We start from the raw sequence: 22,672 nt of genomic DNA, 5'->3' as shown, positions 1-22,672 counted from the left end.
GACTACATTAACTGTGCATACTTTATATTATGTTTAATAACACAGATAAATAAAGAATAATGAAGATCATGCTACTGACATTTGCATTGACATTTTAATGAATGAAAAGTCTCCAAACTAACTTTACAACAAACCCTTGATTAAAAGACTATGGCCGATACAAAAATAAACAAGTGATTATTCCATCCGAGCAAAACCAATATAGTCTTCACAAACATATTGGTGTCAAAGCATCTGTGCAGATATAAAAACTTATTTTACAGAATAAACAATGGGAAAGATTAGTGCATTATCATTTTACAATGAAAATATCTTTCTTTATTTAATAAAGTCATATTTGTATTGAATCTATTATAGTTATTTTAGATATTTTATGTTAAACTGTAAAATATCAAGCCTCAACGTGGTGGTGTCAAGCTATAAACACGACATCGAATAAAAAACGCAAATAGCCACAATTAAATACTTCCCCTTAAAAACAGCACCGAATAAAAATGTAGTTACACTAAATTAACAGATTTCATATTAAAAAGCATATGAAAACATAATGAAATTAAACATAAATATTTGTTGAAAGGTGGCTGAATTTCTGGATTGGTGTTCACGGTGGTAAATTAAACACTTTACTTGATGAGCCTCAGTTGTCCTTACTTGAATATACAAGTTCATTAAATCACAGATCTATCTACTGAGAAGATTTTTGATCCAACAACATATTGTCAAACTAAAAAGCATTTCATTCTTATACAATATAGGGGGGGAGAAGATACCAGCTCAGAATCACAAGAAAATCATGTTAAGATTGTTTGTCTCATTGGAACAGGGAGAAAAAACAAAAAGGATATGCAGAAACCTCATTGAGTGTGTGAAGGATCCCTCTCTCAGGATGGACAGAAGTGCAGACATCAACAAAATAACAATATTTAAAACATAAATAAGAAAAGACTGTGTCAAACAAAAATGAAGAGGTGTGTCAATGTTTAAAGTATTTAAGAGAATTATAATGAGGTATGATCAGTATAGTATATGTGGGTAGGCTAGAGGTACATTGCCCCTTGAAACATCACACAACACTGTATATGAAGTCCTAAGAACTAGATTCACTTTATGTTATGGAATTTTCATAGACACTGTCTCTTGTTCTCTCTGGGGCATAGTGCAACAGGCTGTTGTGTTTGGGAAGTGCGAGAGCTTGGCGAAGGTCAAAGCCTTCACTCCCTAGACATCACAGATATGAGACTGCGTAAGCAGGCAATACTGTCTCTATAACTAGAAAATACATTTGATTGTTTAGGAACAAGCACACCCATAGATTCAATGATCTGTTGGGGTTTAAAGTGTGACTGCAGGAAAGTGGACTTCAGAATATGAGAGAGCATCATGCACAGATATCATATGGATGAATTCTGATTTTCTCCTTGGCCAAGCTTCAATAATTTTTTCAGCATAAGACGTCAAAGGACTCCTGAACGCTTTCTTCATTGATGAGTTGACCATTGATCAGCAGATTTATACAGTTCTAAGAACTAGCCTTACTGTATAAAAAAAGTACTTACTACTAGCTTCACTGTATATAAAGCCTATATAGAGGTATATACTCTCACCTAAACCAGTGAAAAGCACACTAATGCATCTGTAATAGTAACTTCACGCAATAAGACAATGTTAATGTGGAGGACGTCCTTTATCTGAAGGTGTTCATATGTTCAGTGCTCTGAATTCAGGCCTTAATTTAACTATTACTGGAATGTTTGCAGACTCCTTCTGTCATCACTGAGGTTTTATGATTCAACCTCTTGCTTTGATCCTCACTCACTCATGGGTTACTCACTCCATTTACATTAACCAGACTATTTAATATGTAACTAACTAGTAATAACAGACCAGACTAAAGTGCCAGGAGTTGAAGTGAATGAATGATCCAGTGGAATAGTTTGACATAAACACCAGCCAATACAGACCCTTGCTGGTTTTTACTCTCACTTGATTTTGACCCATCGAGTTTTTTCCACACACCAAGTTTTTGCACTTTAAGAACACAGCTGTGCATAAAGGGAAGCCAACTCCTCTTTAACAACTATTTGCACGAAGTCACATCAAACAAACATCCTCTCAAATGTGGTTCCTGCTGACAAAATCTTATCTTAAGTGGCTCTGTGGTCTGTCTGTCTGGGGAGGGAAAGGCGGAAGATATTTGGGCGAGACTCCAATAAGACCACGCCAGGGTAATTTACAAAATAAACAAATAAATAAACATACATGGCCAAACAACCAGTACAAATAAATCCCAGGCCTGCCACTCAGACAGCAGCGTGAACACAAATGGATTGAGCAACATCTAGACGCAATTAGCGTCAAAGCTGTCTGGCACATGTCTCACTTCTCATTCACCATTCCACTGAAGACACTGTGTTGTGAAATATTAGGATGATTAGCCAAATATCTTGTGACCAAAGGCATGATAGTGATATTACAGAGGGGTAGGGGATGCAGGGGGAGGTTACATTATAATTTATGTGTCAATTAGAGTAAAATTGCCTGGGTGAGCTTGACGCTGATGAAAACTGTGTGATCTGATCAAATCTGAGATGCCGGTTATTATACAGCGCCTGAAAATAAGAGACGACCTCTGTTGCCTGGCGAAACCTCTGAGAAAACAAATTCTGACAGTTCTCTTATGCTGTTTGCTCACAGTCCACTGCTGATTGGAGCGAGGCCATCAAACTTGGGAAGAGAGAGAGAGACAGAAAAGTTGTGAGGGTGTTTAAGGGCTAAAAAGAAGTGGTAGATAAAATGAATATTAAAGAAATGATCAGACTTAACACCCATCATTTCAGTTCTCGAGTTGCACAGCAGATGCGTTCCATTCTCTCCTGCTAAAGTCAAACGTGTTTCACTTGAAACTATCTAGGAAATCTCTATCTGTATGTTCCACTTGGAACACATCCTGTGCTCCTCCTCCTGAGGTCGCTGACTACGTGCTCAAAAACAGGAAGTGGACGATTGAGTTATTTGCAGGCCTATCCTGAACAAGTCTGTATTTATGGCCATTGGGTTGATTAGTTCAAATAGAAGAATTTTAGAAAAACAATTATCACAGAAAATACTGCAATTCGTCATTTGTAGTGTGAGGGGGAACGTTTGACTTTTACAGTGAAGGAAGTTTGCTGTGGGAGGAATTTACATATCCTGTGTGGGAGCAGTGTGGTGGCCTGTGAGTGTATTTGTATATTTGTATATGAAGGCGTGTGTGTGCAGCAGATGGCAACGTGTTGAAGGGCTTTTTTTCACAGACGTGACCTGCGGAGGAAAAGGGAAAAAAAAATAAAAGGAAGGGAAACCTTCCTGAGCGTCAGCCTTAATCTTGTGATGCCTCCTGCATATTGTTTCACTTGCTGTTTAGGAAGAGAGGAAAAAAAATGACAAGGAGCTCAAAAAGTGTTCGGAATAAGGCATTACATTATTTCTTGTTAGTTGGATACACCACAAAACCAAAAAGTCCCCCAATCTTGTATTATTTCACTGCAGCCTCACTGTTGTGTACTTCCTGTAATTGGTTTTGATTCAATTTTGTTATAGAATTAAAAGAAAAACGCTCACCACCGACTTTATGCCTGTATTCAGGAAACAGGACAGAACATTGTTTAAAAAATGGATTCACATTCCAACAGCTGGGACGCGACAAGACGGGGGCCTTGCATCCCCTCGACCTCTTCATTTCATGTGTCGGGGCATCAAACTTAGTTTTGCGCTCAACTCAAAAAGCAATAATTTATCTGTCCTCCCAACAACTGCCATATCGATTGAATAAAGATAATTGTTAATATTTGCTAATGGGGTTAAATATGACCACAGCCCCTCTGGACACCAGTTTCTGTGAGAATGCACAATAATAACAAGAACCACAACGTCATCGCAGCCTGTTTACAGCCTGAGGAGAAAGGCCACAGTGTAAATGTTGTGCTGAGATGAGAGGCCATAGCCTGACACAGTAGTTGATGATATTGTTTATGTTTCTCTCTGTGGAGGACAGACATTCACCCAGTACACCCCTCCTCCTCGCTCTCAAGCATACAGAGTGGAGGGAAAAACACAACATGGTGTGTGTTATAAATCACAAAAACTCCAACAAATGAAGGGATTTAAAAGCAGCACTAATCAATATTATGTATCTTAACAAAGGCTGACAAACAGAGTTTCTTGCAGTAACAAATGCATAGAAAACTAAATGGGCACTCAATAGAGTGCATACCTCTGCTGAGGCCTTACAGTCCCCTTGTGAAACCTTACCTTAATACACCAGATCCAGATTTCTATTTGAATCTGCACAAAATTGCACACTCTCATAAATATCAGTCTCCTAAATGTTCCTGATTTTCCATCAAGATCCATGAATCATTCTCTGAGAAATCAATGAAAATGTTGAAAAAGGGGTCAAGTTCCACCTCTCTGCAAAATCTCATGCAAATCAGCTGAGTAGTTTCTGCGCAGTCCTGCTGAACAAAAACATGACCTCCTTGGCCAAAGTAAAAAACCACAAATGGCAATAATGTGGGTGATGTTTGGAACCTTTTATTAGGGTGTAGTGACTTTTCTCCTATCTCATAATATTAAAGACATTTAAAAAAAATCCTGAATCCAGATTCTACAATGAAATTGCATGGGTTCCTTCCTGACCCATACCACATCCTTCCACTTAGTTTGGTAGAAGTCGTTCAGTAGTTAATGTGTAATCCTCATAATTATCAAACAAACAAACAAAACCTGAAACAAAAAAGAATAATAATCACCCAACTCTAGAGTTCTCCTCATAGACAGCATTCTAAAGGCAGGTGGCCAAACACGACTCCAAATGAATGAAACAAGTTTGGGCCAGACAAAATGTGTGCTGCCCCAAAGTCACTGTTTTAACTCAAGATAGAAAACACAGAAGTCTAGTAGTAGAAGTCTGAGACCAGTTTCCCATTCACTGTAGATGTCAAGAGCCAACCGCCACGCTCAGCTCTATGTGTGCTTTGAGCTAAATGATAACATCAACATGCTAGCGGGCTCCCGCTAACAATCTATGGGCTGAAAATAGCAAGAAGAAAACTCTACAACAACCAGTACAGTTTGATGAAATCATGTGAGAGTTCGATTTGTTCAAGTAAGAATTAGTTCAATGAGTCTGTCGACAAAAGTTTTCTGCATCAACTTTAAAGGTCCAGTGTGTAAGATTTAGGTGAAAGGGATCTATTGGCAGAAATTTAATGTAGAATAATCCTCATGATGTTTTCACTAGTTCGTTTCATTTAAATTGTATGAATTGTAGTTTTCTTTACCCCAGAAAAGGCCCTTTATATTTAAATACTTTATATTTACATCGAGGGGGTCCTCTCTATGGAGGCCGTCATGTTTTTTGCATTAGTCCAGACTTCCACAGTTTCTTTTTCATGTTTGGAAGGAGAGGGTGAGGTGAGGGGTGTTCAGCTGCAACATGCAACTTCAACACTAGATATCACAAAATTCTACACACTGTACCTTTAAAACGTAATACAATTGCTTGAAATCCCGGAGGATTTTCAAAATAAATGACAATAGGCCTCTTGAAGAGCACCCTTGACAATGACTTCTTAGTAACAATGGTTTCCTGAAGTTGACAAAAGCAGAAGACCGATTGTTCCTGGCAAAACATACTGGAACTATTTTGTCAAAAGTCTCATTGTCAAACCAGGTAATGTTTCCTTACACACACAGTCGGAGGAACTGTGTGAATCAACTGAAGGTGTTTGCCTGTGAGTTGAAATAATGGGTTAAATGTGAGGTTGATGAAACAGAGCGAGCGGCGAGATATAGGCCTCTTGACTGGTTTGGTCTGGTTGAGGCCAGGCTGCATATTAACACGTTGGACTGCAATCTAGTGAGGAATGTTCGTCTTTGTTGAGACCTTTGTAGTGATGTCATCAGTACTTTCCCTGGCACCACCTGGGCAGGAGTCATGGGAGGGGCCAGGCAGGCTTTTAAAGCCTGGATCAATGTTGTAATGTGGCCTGATTAGTCACCTGATGCTTGTTTTTTTAAAAAGGTTTTTCACAAAAGACAGGCCTCAGTCAGCAGTGCTGCGCAGATTAACTACCCGGTGAACTGTATAAACACTGGCAAATCTGTGTGTTTGTGTGAGCAGCGCACAGGAATGTGTGTGGGTGTCGGTGTCTGTGTGCCATTGTATATACTGTGTGATTTAGGAGAGAAGATGAATAATGAATAAATAATCAGACATACACCCAAGTTAAAGAGAGTAAAAGTAGAGACAGGGATTATTTGTGTGTGTGTGGATATAAAGTGGGAGACAGTGTTGAAAGAAGTTGAAGAGGAAGAAAAGTGTGTTGGGGAAAAAGACAGCGAGTGGGAATTAAAGGGCTCGTGGCAGAACCCACAGTGCTGATGTTAGCTGTCTGATCCACTGAGAGACAGTTGGCAGCACACTGTCTACCAGCTACAAATGTACAGTAATTCAAAGCATGCGACGTGACGCCTTTCCCCCGCGGGCTGGGGCTGCAGTCAAAACCCCCTCACCACTCACTCACCCACCCACCCACGCACACACACACACACACACACACACATGCACTGAGGCAATATTCCCTGTAAAAGTAACAAATGCACTCAGCGCTCCATTCCACGTGACACAATCATCCACAGTTCCATAGCAAATTTGAGCTGAAGCTAATCTCATAGCTAAATGGCATGGCGCCTCTTGCAAGAACCAAATCTTCCAAACAACTGAGAGGAATTCAACGCGCTGGTGTCAGGGGCTCAGCTCCACTGCATCCAAAGTTTACGAGAAAAAAAGAGGTCAACACAGTTAGTATGCAATTATCGTAATGCACTTACAGTCGGTGGTGAGCAAATAGGATTTATAGCCTCAATCAATTAGTGTTTGGCCGCGACATAACTGAGCTTCTGTTACAGAACCCTCGGCACAGAGGCGCATTTTGTTCTCAACATCTAGGAAGATTTTTTTAAATAAAATAAAATGCTAAGTTGCCAAGGTAACAGCAAAGAAATATACTCAAGATTAAGAGTATAAAGATGGAGAGATGAGACAAAAGGAAAACAGTAAACAGTTAGTGGAAGGAAAACAAGATTCCAGCTTTTTGTAGGTTAGTTCTCATGAGCTTCACATGACTTGTGTTTAGTCCTTTTTTCACCACCCCTACTCTACCCCCCCATTCCCCCCTTTCTCCCTCTGTGCCAAACAACCCCCCCTCCTACCCAACCGTCCTCTCCTTTCCTCCGCCACTTCCCACCCCACTCTGTCTCTCTCTCTCTCTCTCTCTCTCTCCCCGCCCTTCTCCTCTCCGCGCAGCACATAGACTTCCTGTGTGTCCTGGCCTGAATGGTATGTGCATGGAGTGGGTGTCTGGGAGGCCTTTCATCCGGCATGGAAAGAAAAGGAGAAGTCAAGAGCGAGGGTGAAAAAAACTGAAAACATGAGAGTGAGAGAAGAGAGTCATCTTTAATCCATTTGAGTCAGAGCAGTTGTCCAGAGGCGAGCGCAGGGTGGGGCGTGTGGGACTGGGTGAGAGGGCTCTGGTTGTGCCAGGGATGTGTGTGTAGCGTCTGAAGGGGAAGAGAGAGAGAGAGAGAGAGAGAGAGAGAGAGAGAGAGAGAGAGAGGGAGATCTACTGAAACAGACTGTAACCTGCCTGTTTGCCTTTCTGGGACAGATGACATCCGGCCTGGCATGGTTTGCATGGATGAGTGACCATACTAATCTACAGAAGGTAGAATAGTTAAACATTAACTTAACTATTCATGCTCTACCTTGGGAAAGGTAGTATGTATAAAGTTAGTATATTATATCTGTCATTTGCTTTAATCAAACTTCGCTTGTGTTGCACACTGTGGCAGAACTGGAATGAGAGTCTTACATTTGGCGTTGTCAGACGGGGTGTAGCTGGCTGCTGAGTGCCAGGCCTGACTGGACCCTACCCAAACTGTGAAAGGGCACACATGCAAGTCTGAGTGACTACCTCATGCCATGGAAACAACCCACAGATGCACAAATGTGCGTGCACACACACACACACACACACGCACGCACGCACGCACACACACACACACACACACACACACACACACACAGAGAATGTCTAGACATGCCTATAAGATAACCTATACTAAGAAGAAAGCACACAGTGCCATCTGCTGTTTGAGATTTAATTGTTGCTAACGTCTGGAAAATATTAACCAGTTATTAATGAGGCTGGTGGATTTTTATCATACATGTACATTTAAGGGGTAGTCCACCAAAGAATATAAATGTACTTATTATCTTCTCACCCCGATGGAGGGGTGGGTGAACTGTTAGAGTCCACAAAACACTTTTGGAGTTTCAGGGGTAAACAGGGTTGCAGTCAAATCCAATACAATTGAAGTAACTGGTGAGCAATTCTTTAAATGTAATAAAACAACTGCTCCTGTGGTGTCATCCAAGTGTCTGGAAGCCCTGACATTAGTAAAAGTCCACAACCGGAAGCAGCGATGCTAGTGGACGTAGCGTGTGTCCTTGGGTGAGAGTGTGTGCGGTTTTCCGGTGTGTCCATGGGTGAACGTGCACCCGAGGAGGATATCAGAGGACATTTAAACTAAAAACATGGTGTAAATGACGCCATGTCGAGTTGAATATGAATGTTGGGGCTTATGGAGACTTTAATGACACCACAGGAGTAGTATGGAGGGTTTTAACATTTTTTCCTGTGGTTTTTTGGATTTGGCTTCAACACTGTACCCCTGAGACTCCAAAAGTGTTTTGTGGACTCAAACACTTCACCCACCCCTCCATCGGCATAGTAGATAACTTCAATTTTTGAATGTGCCATTCAAGCACAGTCACGGGATTGTCCCCAGCGCCGTCTTGGTTGTATGCTTCGGGGTGTTTGTCGTGCTGAAGGTTGAACAGCGCCTCCAGTCCCAGGTCACACTCTGGAGCAGGTTTAATTCAAAGACCTCTCTGTATTTGGCTGCATTCATCCTACCCTCTCCCTATATCTGCTTATGTGAAGCATCACAATAGCCTCCACCATGCTTCACTGTGGGATGGCATTCCTCAGGCCCTGAGCGGCGCCTGTTGTTTGTCAGATATATTGTGTTTGGACTGATGCCTGAAGGGTGAAGTTTTTGCCTCATTCAATAAGAGAATCTTTTCCCTTATGTTCTCAGAGTAAGTTTAAATTTAGGAATGTATTGTCATAGGATAAACTTCTTGAAATGTATTATCTCATTTTCGAGGGAAACATAACAGTACAAAGGACAATATGGAACACGAATACAAAATAAAAGGCAGAAGTTACGATCTTAGATTTAAAAAAGAGAGAAACAAGATTTATAAATATACATGGAATGGTGGAAATGCAAGAAATCATGGAGCAGTGACATCATCTCTTAAAACATAAGGAATTTGTTTTTAAGATAATAAGCTAAAGTCCGACGTCTCACTTGCTGCCACCATAACCTCTCTGAAAAGCATTTTTCATTGAAGCGCAATGAATCCTGGGATAGGTTGGGCAGAAAGGATCCACCTGGTGTGACATCCATCGCTCGGGGGAAGGAAGGATGCATTTGTCGGAGCCTTCAAATTGGGACAGTTTAGCCGGATGCTATGATGCAATCAGTCTGAATTGAGACACAGCTTCAGTCCAATCAATTCAGTCCTCCTTGGGTGGACTCGGATCAAAGTTGTAGGAACGTCTCAAGGATCATTAAAGCAAAGCAGATTCACCTGAACATAGAGTGTCACAGCTACAAATGTCTGAATGTAAACAAGAAGAATTTCACTATTGAGTGAAGATTATGGGTCAATAAAGGCAATCCTACACATTTAAAATTGAATCTACAACATCATAGCATTTTAATAACTTCTTGTATTTGAAATTAATCTTATCTATGTATTTTTACTTTATTTTATTAAGACAATCACTCACTTTACTGCTGTGGTGTTGCATTTCCTCTGTTGTATTGTATTTTGACTGTTAAGTGCATGGTGTTCCAACTTTGCACGAAAGGCACTACAAGCTCTCAACCTGTTAGATCTTAGTGGACTTATCATGACATAAACAGTATATTTGATTTAGATCTCATTGTATTTGACACTTTTATCAAGCACGGGTGTATGGAATTACGATACTGGAATGGGACTCTCATGTGCTTATATTGTTCCATTTGTCCTATTTTAAAGAATTGTAACCTCAACATGTCCAGGGCGAAACCCACCTCTTGCCCAATGCCAGCCCCCCCCCCTCCCCCGCTGCGACCGTTGAAGGACAAGCGGTACAGAAGATGAATGGATGGAGGGATGGATACAGTTTTTTACTGCTGGCATCACTGTACCTCAAAGAATCAGGACTGCATGGCTGCAGACTCCAGGTTTTTTTTCGTGATAAATGCCTCATATATCACATAAATTAAATCTTCAAAATGGAGATTTATGAAAGTCCACACCTTAAATGCTGGAGAACGAGAAGAAGAGTTTATTCTGCAGTTGGCCAGAATTAGTGAAAGTCAATCCTGGTTACACCCACTGTGCAGAGCGCTACGTAAAAAAGAATAAATATAATCTGGATGGAAAGTGTGACGTATAAACCACAGCGAAAGTGTAAATCATATGTTTTCACTGCATATTTATTTCAACACAATACAGTATATGTACATTTTCAAAATAGCAAACCTTTGAAAAAGAAAAGAAAAAGAACTTGACTGTATAAGAGAACGTCACCAATGATGAGCAGTATGGCTGTCACGTTTTACCTTCTTAACACAAACATTCATATAACACTTCAATCAAATGTTGAGTACAGAGAATGCAACCAGATGTTTCAAATCAAACATACATAAACGTGTCACACAGTATACACAATTATCTAAAGAATAAAACAATTCTCAACTTTTCCAGCGGTTTCGTTTTTTTAGCGTCACATGAAGGCAAGTTCTTTCCTTCCTGGAAAGAAAAACACAAGTGGGAATGGCAACTAAAAAAATAAAGGTTAAAAAATAAAACTTGTGACATTTTTACTTAGGTGAGCATTGTTTTCTATTTCCTCCAAAGCAATGCAGATCTTCAGAAATTAGCATCAGGAAAAAAAAAAAATTCATTACATCACACATCTGAATAATAGTACAGTAGTGTACTACAAATAGTAGCACTACTGTAGGCCGGATTTTTCAAGGACATGTGACAGGGCTTTTGAAAAGTTAAACACAACTTTCCTTCTCGCACTCTCTCACACACACACACACACACACACACACACACACACACACACACACACACACACACACACACACACACACACACACACACACACACACACACACACACACACTAGGAGTAAAGGACGCAGACGGAAACACTGAGCATCCTCAGGTGACAGATGATCAAATGAGATAATTTTCATAGCATCAGAGACAACAGGTTTAAATGCTTCAGATTTGTTAGGAAACACATCTGCAGTGTTTACAAGTTGGGCGCCGTTTGTGGTGATGAACTCTATAGCATATTGTTTTATTTAAAATAGTATATAATAATCAAAAAAACATTCTGGTCAGACTTTCTGATGACACAAAACCCACAGAGAGGCATAATTAGTTAGAAAACTGTGATTTTTTGTGATGTAGAACACAATAAATCAGTTCCTTCTAAAATGTTGCTTCTGTATGTACGTGAATGAGAGGGCAGGGAAATGACACAGCAGTGTAAAGGGGAAAACAAAATCTAATTTACAAAATAAAAATGTTCAATAAATGCAAGAAAAGAAATAGCATTCAAGGCATGTGAGATTTTAGCTGGACTCCTTGGGAACAGAAAACTGAATTTTGGCACCATATGTCTTTTCTGTCCAAGCCTTGAGCCAAAAAGCCAATTTCAGGGCCTTAAAATAAAAAATCTACATGAAATCGTCGACTCTATAATGGGCTCCATGAAGTCTTTACGAGGCGGCGTAAATCAAAACATCATAACTGTTTGTTTCAAGCTGCATAGCAAAGTGTGGTTCCTCCCCTGAATGGAAATCACTGTAAATTAGAGTACGGGGTGTAACACTGATCATATGTGCAGAGCAGCATGTTATATACTATTATGCGGAAAAAACGGCTGCCGTCCACTGGCACCGAGGTGGTCTGGAGTGATGTGGTGCCATAAAGCCTCGGCTACGCCCACTCTCTTCAGGACGATATTTCCATCATGTCTCAGAGTCCAGTTCTTTATATGTAATGGTAGTTTGGTTTCTCAGTAGACCATCAGCTTTCAAACATCTCCTGCAGCGTTCTGATCCTTGTTGAGACGCTCAACAGGGCGGTTGTCAGGATGAATTTCCTTCTTGAGCTCTCTGTCGACTAGAATAACTTCTAAGTTGTTGAAAGGGGTTTTGATATTTTCCTGTACCGTGTATGAAGGCGTGAACAGCACCCGTCTGAGTGCCCGCTCCAAGGAGAGTCCCATCTTTGGCTTCGCTTCTGATTAATTCAGTGTGCTAGCTTCAGTTCTTTGTTACTCCCTCTGCCTGCCTCTAAAAGGTCTGTGCACACAGCTGGAATGAAGTGTTGTCTCCCTTCAGGAAACCTGACTGATACCATCTGAAGCTCAGCTACATCTGTAAACACATCGGAAAGTATAGAGAAAATCTGATGATACCAGAGCTGATTTACCACACAGGGTGATATCGTTAAGTCTGTGATGAACAGTGGCTGATCTAGGATTTGTCTGAATTAGGTGGCTCAAGGGGCCACAATTTACAAGGAGGGGCTAATTATATGTCCAACCTCTAAGTCATGTCTTGTTTACTGTTAGCTCTATAGCTTTGAGACAGAGCTTGTTCGTTGTTCAAGGTCATTGTGGAACTCTAAAAAGGTTAGAAAATTTAAATGTATAAATCACCATATTAGTCAGTATTGTTAGTAAGTGATTACTGACGAGACAGGGGCACTTCAGGGGCCAATCAGATTTCAGCTGGGGAATTATGCATTTTCTTAAGGAAAAGTTGCAGGGGTAACAAAACATACTGGTTGGAATCACTGTCAGGGCATTTGTCATGTCATGCATGTGACAATAACATGTGATTCAGTATGTTCCAGGTTTGAATGCATCTCATCCTAAGCTTCTCCTAAGCGAGACCTAGCACCCGCCTAAGAAACAGTTGCATGCGTAACCCCAAGTTGTTGCAAATAGTTTTTTCTGCCTCAGCCAAAGAGGCTATGTGTTCATATGCGTCTGTTTACTGTTAGCTGTTAGGGATTAGGTAAAAAGTTTGATGAACGGATGAACAGATATCATTTTGGTGCAGATTCAGATCAGGGGGCGGGCCCAGATTTTATTTTGTACTTTCTTTGAAATTGTGCAATGGGACGTTTTTCAACATTTTCATTTATTTCTCAGGGAATAATCCCTGGATTTTGATAAAACTGATAAAATTTGATACAAATCTGGAGCTAGAGAAGTTAAATGTAGCTCCATGAGGGGACAGTTGGGCCTTGGCGGTATTAGTCTACTGAGACATTCTAGTTACACACTAGTTTTATATGGATTAAACAAATTAGGTTCCACATGTTAATCAGTTAGTTTAACTTCAGGGAGATTTGGACCGTTGGACCAGGCACCACTGCTCCCCCAGTTGTCTTTATGCTAAGCTAACATGTAGCATCGTCATCTAACTCTATAAGCACTAAAACAAATAGCTCTATTTCCCAAAATGTCAAAATAAGCCTTTAATAATAAATCTGAGGAAGGAATGACAGTGACATTGTTTCACATTGGTGACTGATTTAATCCAATTTCAAGGGTTGACACGAACAGACTCTCAGGCACATTGGAAAGAAGCTTCTTAGACACGCAAAACTGCAACATCAACACGGTCAATTGGTAAAGCCAACTCAGACTTGAACTGTTACATCTTTCTGAAAATTGGACTTTGCATGGGTCTCTGTTTCATCTCTTTGATGAAAACTGTTTTTGCTGTGGCTGATCTTGGGCCTTTCAAGACTTGAATTCATTAGGGAGAGGAAAAGAGAGAGCCAACACAGAGTTCAACACAAAGTCACTTTATTAAGATTAGGGCGCATGGAGCGACTGAACGTGGGGATCCTCCTGTATTTTAGGATTTCTTCAACTCTCTCTCCCTCTCCTCGGTCGTCTAACACCCTCCGCTTGTGAAGTGTCTTCAAACAATGTCTGAGTATTTGTGCCGAGCTGCGATCCAGAAATGTCAGCTCCAGTTAAGCCACAGAATATTACAAGTCAGGATTTAGATCAAAAAATAAAGGTAAACCAAAGAATTAGATCGACTCATTAACTAATTTCCTTAAAAAAGAACCAGAAGTTGTCTGTGTTGCTATACGCAGAACAGATCAGCGGGTTAAAGCCATTTTCAGACATGAACTCTGGAAGATGTGCAGAGAACTGCGTCCGGACTTTCTCCATAGTTTGTCTTTCACACATGAACAACACAGCAGGAGATTCTCCGCTCAGATGTGGCAGAGCGGGATGTACAATATAAATTCAGCTGTGGAAATCACGTTTTTGTTGAGGTGACAAAAAGACCGGAATCAGCCCTTATCCCCAAAAACTCTCTTGACGTCTTCATCAGTGTCTGCAGTGTCTAGTCCTCCTGAGATATTTATTAATTCATTTTGTTGTTTTGTGCCAGTTACGTGTCAAAAGCATCATCAGTAAACCCACTCGCTCACGGGGGAATTCCGCAGAGAAGCTCCTGCATCGGCTCTTTCAAACATTCTCAGTTTTTACCAGGGGGCTGGCTGGAGAAACATGGACATTTGCCTCCACACATACAGCTCCTCTGGAGAATGTCTGGAGATTATCTGGAGTTCAGTGCATGTCTAAAAGAGTTATTCTCCTCTGTAGCCTTTACGTGTTATGTTGATGGGGTTGAAAATGTTCTTCCGTGCGCATGAGGATGTTTGCTGAATTGTTTGTGTGATTCATGTCAATGTGGGAAACCTTTAAAAGTAATTTCTTATACGTCATTGTGCCTGTTTATTAGCTTGTGGACATCATCAGATCATTTAAATCCTGATCAGTGTGGACCATCACTATCAGTGTCTCTGACCCTATAGTTTGGATACGATTTTTTTTTTCCACCTAACTCCAGCAGAGACAGCGCAGAAAAGAAAACGAAGCAAGAGGAGATCTATAAAATGAATGACAACATAACGACGTTACACTAAACATTTTGACAGCCCAGAAGACTGTTTGACGGCAGGTGTCAACACATCTGCTCCTGGGAAGGTCATAACACCAGACTGATTGGCAGTCTGTCTACAACACGCTCCATCCCACATGGAGAGTTCACCTCACACAGATACCCATAATCCTTTAATAGAGGTTATTGAACGAAGTGTCGAGGAGCTGACAGTTTTCAATCAAAGACGGGTGTGGGATACTTCCATCCTATCCAGAAAGTTTTTGTTGGTGCCTCTCGATAACTCAAACACTCCCCCACTGTTGATCCACGTTTCCTGTGTGTCTGTATGTGCCATTTCAGAAATGTCCCTTTAGTAACAGTCTAAAAAACTGAGTTTCCCTGCTGTCCTCTTTCCTCCACCTCACCTCTGTGTGTTAGCTAACACACCCGATCATCAGTGTTCATGCAGTACAGGTTCATCAAGATTCAACCTGCTGTAGACCTGCCCTACCCAAGTTTCGTGAATCCAGAGTCCCGCTCGTCTCTGCTGCAGCCAAGTGTAGCGGACGTGGGGGACTGGACCTTGCCAATTTCCTCCAGGGCGCTGGCCAGAGAGTCCAGATCCCCTGAGTCCTGGTGCTGAGCTTCCCAAAGACTCAGAATCACAGATGAGGGACTCTCCTGACAAGCAAAGTAGCACAGGTTCCTATGCCACAGGATAAAAAAAGAATATTAGAGTTGATGACATGGAGGAACTGCTGAGACCAAAATACATCATACAGTTATTCTCATTTTCTCCTCGAGACAAAAGAAGGATTCACTTTCTCTATGTCTTGTTCATTCACAATTCTCAATCACTCTCCGTTGGGTGTAAGACAATCAGATTTTACCATGACGTCAATCAGCCAATCATATCATTGCTGTCAAAGTCTAAATCTGTTCTCGTCTCTCTTGCTGTCAGCTGTTGTCTCAGTGATTCCCTCCCCCCTCCCCAGTCACACCCAGCCTCCATTCATCTCATTTAGATCCTCAACATTCTCTAGATCCCATCAGCCACCAGTGTCTAGACCCCAAGGGGTTTACTATTTCATGTAGCCACACCCCTTACTACCTTGATGACATCATAAAGGGTCTTAGTGCGTATTGACTCATTTATATAACATCACTTTCATCTCTTACAGGATATGAAAATACATTTTGTTCATTCTTCAACGGAATTCTCTCCTGATCGAAGTAAACTGAACTTTAAATGTAGTGGTTGCTGTCAGTTTACACGTAACCTGACCTTAAAATACTTTTAATTAATACATGTTCAGGTTACTTGTCTCCTTGACAATTCAAATAAATAATATCAAATATCTCCTGGATATGTAAATGTTTGTCTCTCTTGGAATAACAGTTTATTATGCTATACCAATGTATGAAAATGAATATGCAAAATATGTTTCACTGCCAGATGAAAGATTCACCTGACTTGACAGACACTTCTACCGCTCTGCACTCAGAGGTTTAAAACAACTTGCGAATCAGAAATGATCTTGCTTGTATGTACACAGCTTAAGGTTAGATTTAGGCGCACTCTGCACGGTGAAAGGACTTTGATTAAATGCTTTATATCATGCTTTACTATGCAGATGTCCTAATAAAGAATGAGCCTGAGCAATAGTTGTATTGCCGTGCAAAAATAAAATTTGTAGATATGAATTTTCCTTGCTCCATAATAATGTCTGTCACATGTTGGCCACTGTGAAAAGATGCAAATACAAAACTTGTATAAAACTGTTCATTTCAATGCCTGAACACAGCTGTGCAAAAACTACATTTCAAAAAATGCAAAATATTTAAAAGTAATTCATTTTGTAACTAGAACTCATATAAGATAAGATTCATTCATTCCATGTCAGGGAAATGTACTTGTCACAGCAGCACAGTTAAAAACAAGGTAGACAAGAGAGCAAGTGAAAGTACAAAATAAAATCTAAAGAAATAAAACTAAAATATAAAACTACAGAGAAATGTCTCTAGGCTGACAGTAATGGTCCAATCACATTCAGTTACAGTCTGTGGTGAGATTTTCCTCTGCTGTTGTTATTAGTCCTAACCAACAGAGTGCAGTGTTTCATTAAAATGGGGATTTTCTTTGTTGCCCTCGACTCACTTTTCCTTTTGGATCCCTCCTCCGTGTTCCCACACATTCAGAGACATAATTTCACAAATCAGCTCAACTAAGTACAAAAATGTTTTCCAGGTGTGTTTTCTATTAGGCTGAAAAGATCTTAAATCCCCTCCCACTCCTCAGTCACCAGTGTTTGTCTTTTTTATCACAGTTTCTGTCACAGTTTCTTGGGAAACTTTTCCCTCGTAAGGCAGAGAGAAGACGTACTGCTATGAGCACTTGATTATTGACTTCCCCTCTCAAGCTCAAATAGAGATCAGGCCATCACCAAACAACTAAAATCCTCCAGCAGCCTATGCAAACACTGACCTGGCTGAACCTCTGCAGGGTTTAGTCAGAGGATGGAGCACATGCAGATCTACTGCTAATGAGGAGCGCTAACATGAACACGGTTTCTGGCCAGAGGCTGACCTGTCAGCGGTCTGAGACCCTCCTTCAGATTTGAGCAAAAACACAGCCTCTTCTCTGCAGTTAGTCGGTCCCTTCCTCCCTCCCTCCCTTCCTCCCTCCCTCTGCATGTGTTTCTAGATCTATAATGAAATCAGCAACGTGGCGGGTTACTGAAGGCTGCTTGCTGATGGAAGATTAAGGCCGACACGGCCCCAAAATTCCAGATTAAAAATAGTATTCAAAGTGGGAACAGCGTTTACACAGCGGAGGGAGAGCAGAGAGTGCAGAATTTATTCTTTCCAGTCATTCACTGATTCTGTATTAACACCTGAACAAAACACATGAGCTGAATCATTGTGCAATGCATACATGATTCGGCAGTAAACTGGGGTTGGGTTGGTTTAACGACAAAGGAAACTTTTATTTTTACTATAAGTAGACTTAAGTTTAATGTCTAAATGAGTGCAAAACTCTTAATACATTTATATGACAACATCACATAATGAATAAACACATTTACAATTATTTAACACTAAATACCAGTTGCAGAGATTCATACAGTCAAATACTCTAGCTCCAAACTCCTCATTAATCATCTCCTCACCACCGGGGGCAGCGATGCCCACACCGCCGGCTCATTTGCTTGACATGGGCTCATGTAAGCAGTCAAACACGGTGGATCCCCCTCCTTAACATGCAACTGTGTGTCACCAGGTGCTTCATTACGTTTGTTGTGTTCCTCTCTTCCTTCTTCTTTCTCTCAGTTTACCGGCGGATCGTAAACAATGAGGTGCAGACTGCAACCAACTCAACAAGCCGTTGCTACCTTGGCTCTCAGCCATTGCTTAGACATTGAATGCACGCCCAGCTGCCGGAAAAATGTTGTTGTTGTGTCGACCCAAGTTTGAGGTAGCTACAATCTAACTGTAGGCTAATGTCATGTGCTGCCGGCACCATGTAGAGAGTGTGCTGCCACCTTAGTTAAGTGCATGTGAACTAGGCACGTGATATTTGCCTGTAAACAGGGCAACATAGCTCAGGCACCAGAATCTATGTGTAGGCCCCACTTGGTAAGAACCTCACCTCGTACCCAACCCTGATGGCAACCACACAATGAGAAAGTGAGCAATAGGTGTGGAGGTCTCAGAGTGCTATAACTCATACCTGTCTATGTGGAGCTTCTGAGCCAAGAGCTGCCAGTCCTTCCCCTTGGCATTAGCGGTGTCAAAGGTGGCACTGATCCGCTGACGGATCGACGGGGGGATTTTAAAGGCCCTTGACCCTGTCTGAGAGGTGATGGTGCAGTCTGACTGAGTGAAGAAGGGAACCACTCCCTTCTCATTCTGGTAGCGCAGACAGAAAGAAAGAACAAGGTGTCAGGGTGATACTGATACTGCAGCTCAAATTCCCCGCACCTCAATATGAAGACAAGGACAAGGACTTATCAAGACAATTTGCAATCTATACATGAAAAGTTCCCTGAGAGGCTCATTAAGCAAGTCCTTAAATCAAATCAAGAGTTATCCAGTCCGATAAAAGAGCCTATTAACAAGCCGCACGACTGCCCACACAACGAGCACATGCCGTCTCCACGAGTGCTTCACACTCACCTCCACCACAGACGTGTAGACCTGGAGTATCTGCTCTTCACCTTTGACCTGTCGCACGCTGATCTTGCAGGAGAGCTGGGACGTGGAGTGGCTGTATCGCTCCAAAGAGAAGGCACACTGCAGGGGACGCTGGTTACTGGCCCACACCTGAGAAAAGGAGAACTCCTGCAGGGCGACGAGAGAGAGAGAGAGACAGAGAGAGAGGGAGAGGGGGGAGCGTGCGGGGACGAACAGGGAGAGCGATGAAAGCATTAGACAGAGGAGACAACAAACTCATTAAATCCCTGCTAAAGACGTTCGTTATTTAAATCCTGCTTCGCCGCCCACTTTGCTGTGTACATGATTAATTAAGAGCGAATGAGTGGCCTCTTTAGCCAATCAATGATCTCGCCTAATCAAGCGGTTTCCCCGTCAGAGAGAACACCAGCAGCCGTTAGAGTCCTTTGGGACAGAAACGTATCGTGTTCTGGAAGAGTCATCTGTGCACAAATTTAATTAATTACATGTTATTTTACCCACTGCTGCTCGGGAAAATGAAGTTAGTGTGGTTAATTTTACATGCAATCATTAGATCTATTTTTATAACAGACCCACATTATTAGCAACAATAGGCTGTGCACTGATATAAAATAATCAGAGGATTATTTGAGCGAAAGTAAAACCCACAGATTTAAAGTCCAACTCTCCAAGACATATTTACTGCTTGTCTTTTTTCCATATTCTGATAACATGGAGATTGGAAATGTCAATCTGTTAGATCAGGAGCTGTAATGTGATTATGGAACTGGGGCAGAGACGACTACAGTTACCCAGTTTGCACTCCATCTCCATATTTCCAAATGTGACAACTGAGAAACTCAAAAAAGTAACAGAGCCTTGGAGCAAGCGGAATTTGAAAAGGGGCAATTTTGACATCCATTTACTAACTACTGTGTGACCCGCACTGTGCTGCAGAGAGAGCGGGTCAAAAACACTGTTTTACAGATGAATCATCCCCTCTCCTCAGCCATCAGACAGGAGAATGGTGGCATGGAAAGAGCCTCCTTCCAGCGAGAGCAGTGTCTGAATGAAACCTATAGTCATCTTCCCTGTAGGACCCTCGTACATCAACTCTCCCCCTCCACAAGGAAACCTTGTTGGTATTCTAGAGGCACTACAGTGGGTTAATTCTGCTAATAGGATGTCACTGGTGGGATAAACATCACAGGGCAGAACATGCAGCATGTAGACCCCTAGGACGATAACTATAAGATGTGCATGTGTGTGCCTGCCTGGCAGTCATAATTAAATTTGTATGGGCGTGTGTGTGGGTGAGATAGCTAGTCTTAGTGATATCATGCTGTGCCCTTGCTGCTGTCCTCTGGCTTTGATACGACCAAGTGAGAGACGGGGAAACTGGTGGAGGAGACAGGATCTAAAAGAGGAACAGACAGAGCAGATGAAGGTGCACTGCTGTGTGATCCCCAACCAAGCGCTGCTCGGTTTAAATGAGAACGATGATGCGCGTGCAGTAAACCCATGTGCCGCTTTCCATTGCTTAACTCAAAATGACAAAAACTCACAGCTAGGAGTCGCCTACCTGGCAGGTGGTGAAAGGTTTGATGCTCCAGAGTAACTGTGGGACGTCCTGGATGGAAACCTGGAGGCTGAAAGTGTTCCCCCTGAACAGCATCATTTTCGGCTCCTCCAGTAGTCGCCCGCCCCTGCTGCGCTCACCCACCACCACCTCCTGTTAAAGAAAGGTGTTGGTTGGTTTTTTTATCCAGGGAGGCGGGACCCGGGGGGTGTTAGGGAAGCAGAGGATGATTTAAACTCACTGTACCAGGCTGGAACTACAGCAAACAAGTAGTTCATGGACAGCAAAATGTTTCTATTGATTCGTCACTCACAAACAAACACAGATGACAGAAGAGCTGAACAATTTCATTAGATAACGTGGTGACAGCCCATTTAAAAAAATAATTCAAACAATAAATACAGCTAATATCTTTTAATCATTGAAAGCTTCTTCTCTGAATCTCTGTGGGTCAGTCAGACTGATGGTCTGGACCAAATGAGCATTTACTGCAGAACATGCATCCCAGGCTGTAGGAGTTTGTGATGTGATTTCCAGAGGTGGGATGTAGACAAAGTACATTTACTTTGTAAAAGTACTTAAGTACATTTTTCATGCATCTGCACTTTACATAAGTAGATTTATTTTTGGGTACTTTTCACTCCACTACATATATCAGCAGATATAAAATCTATACTTTCTACTCCACTACATTTTTACAATGCATCATTGTCACATGTTCAGATTGTTTTTCATATTTTTACAAGTATTTAATAGGGAGAGTAGGTCCACTGATCCAATCAGAGCCTCCTTCAATGAGAGAAACACTGAGACTCTGCCATAATGATGTCAAAGATTGTTGCTTAAGGGAATAGGCTATACTCAGCAAGTACTGTTCCCCATTTTCATGTCAGAAATGTGTCCATATTACTGGGAAAAATGAAAGACACATACTCATAAACAGCAATTAATTTAAGATAATACGCCAATCTCATGGGCTTTTAGAGAAATGTTTTTTTGGCTTTTAAAAGATCTGCATGTTTGGTGTGCACCTTGGAAACCTCAATTTTTCAATCCTGTACTGTGACGTGAATGATGTAAATAAATAAATAAGGTAAACACAAAAAAAGAACAGCTGTGTTGTGTGCTGTGCATCTTTAAAGGTACAGTGTGTAGAATTTAGTGATATCTAGTGTTGAAGTTGCATGTTGCAGCTGAACACCCCTCACCTCTCCCTCTCCTTCCAAACATGAAAAAGATCCTGTGGTGAACTTCAGTTGTCATAAAAACTCAAAAGGTGTTTAGTTTGTCCAGTCTGGACTAATGTAAAAAACATGGCGGCCTCCGTAGAGAGGGTCCCTAGATCTAAATATAAAGTATTTAAATATAAAGGGTCTTTTCTGTGGTAAAGAAAACTACAATTTATACAATTTAGATGAAACGAACTAGTGAAAACATCATGAGGATTATTCTACATTAAATTTCTGCCAATAGTTCCCTTTCACCTAAATCTTACACACTGGACCTTTAAGCTTTCAAGAAATACACCCACAGTGATTGTGCCTTAAAAGTTGAATCACCCCCCCCCACAGAGTCGCTGCTGCTCACAACAGGTAACCAGCCACACATCAAAAACCGACACATTAGCGACAAACCGACACAGCTAGAGCCTGACAATAAGATGAGGAGAGAAAATATTGTTTCGGCACTAAGAGGAGGCATAAACAAAGAAAATCTATCTTGTTGTGGTTTCTGTCTTCCTGCCTAG

At 41.4% G+C, this 22,672-nt stretch overlaps 1 protein-coding gene across 1 annotated transcript in view; it reads right to left on the bottom strand.

The window, feature by feature from the left end:
* Positions 1–10,644: 10,644 nt before the first annotated feature.
* The window catches only part of LOC109626350 (netrin receptor UNC5D-like), a 179,214-nt gene continuing 167,186 nt past the window's right edge, over positions 10,645–22,672 (bottom strand). The window contains exons 15-18 of the mRNA XM_020082229.2: positions 20,929–21,078; positions 19,350–19,514; positions 18,904–19,082; positions 10,645–15,879 (exon numbers count right to left, since the gene is read on the bottom strand). Of these exons, the coding sequence (XP_019937788.1) occupies positions 15,681–15,879; positions 18,904–19,082; positions 19,350–19,514; positions 20,929–21,078 (693 nt within the window). The 3' untranslated portion in view covers positions 10,645–15,680. The remainder of the gene's footprint in view (positions 15,880–18,903; positions 19,083–19,349; positions 19,515–20,928; positions 21,079–22,672) is intronic.

Source organism: Paralichthys olivaceus, chromosome 18 (genome assembly GCF_024713975.1).
Source record: "Paralichthys olivaceus isolate ysfri-2021 chromosome 18, ASM2471397v2, whole genome shotgun sequence".
Lineage (NCBI taxonomy): Eukaryota > Metazoa > Chordata > Actinopteri > Pleuronectiformes > Paralichthyidae > Paralichthys > Paralichthys olivaceus.
Note: the sequence above shows the minus strand (reverse complement) of the source record. Positions and strands in the feature narration are given on the sequence as shown.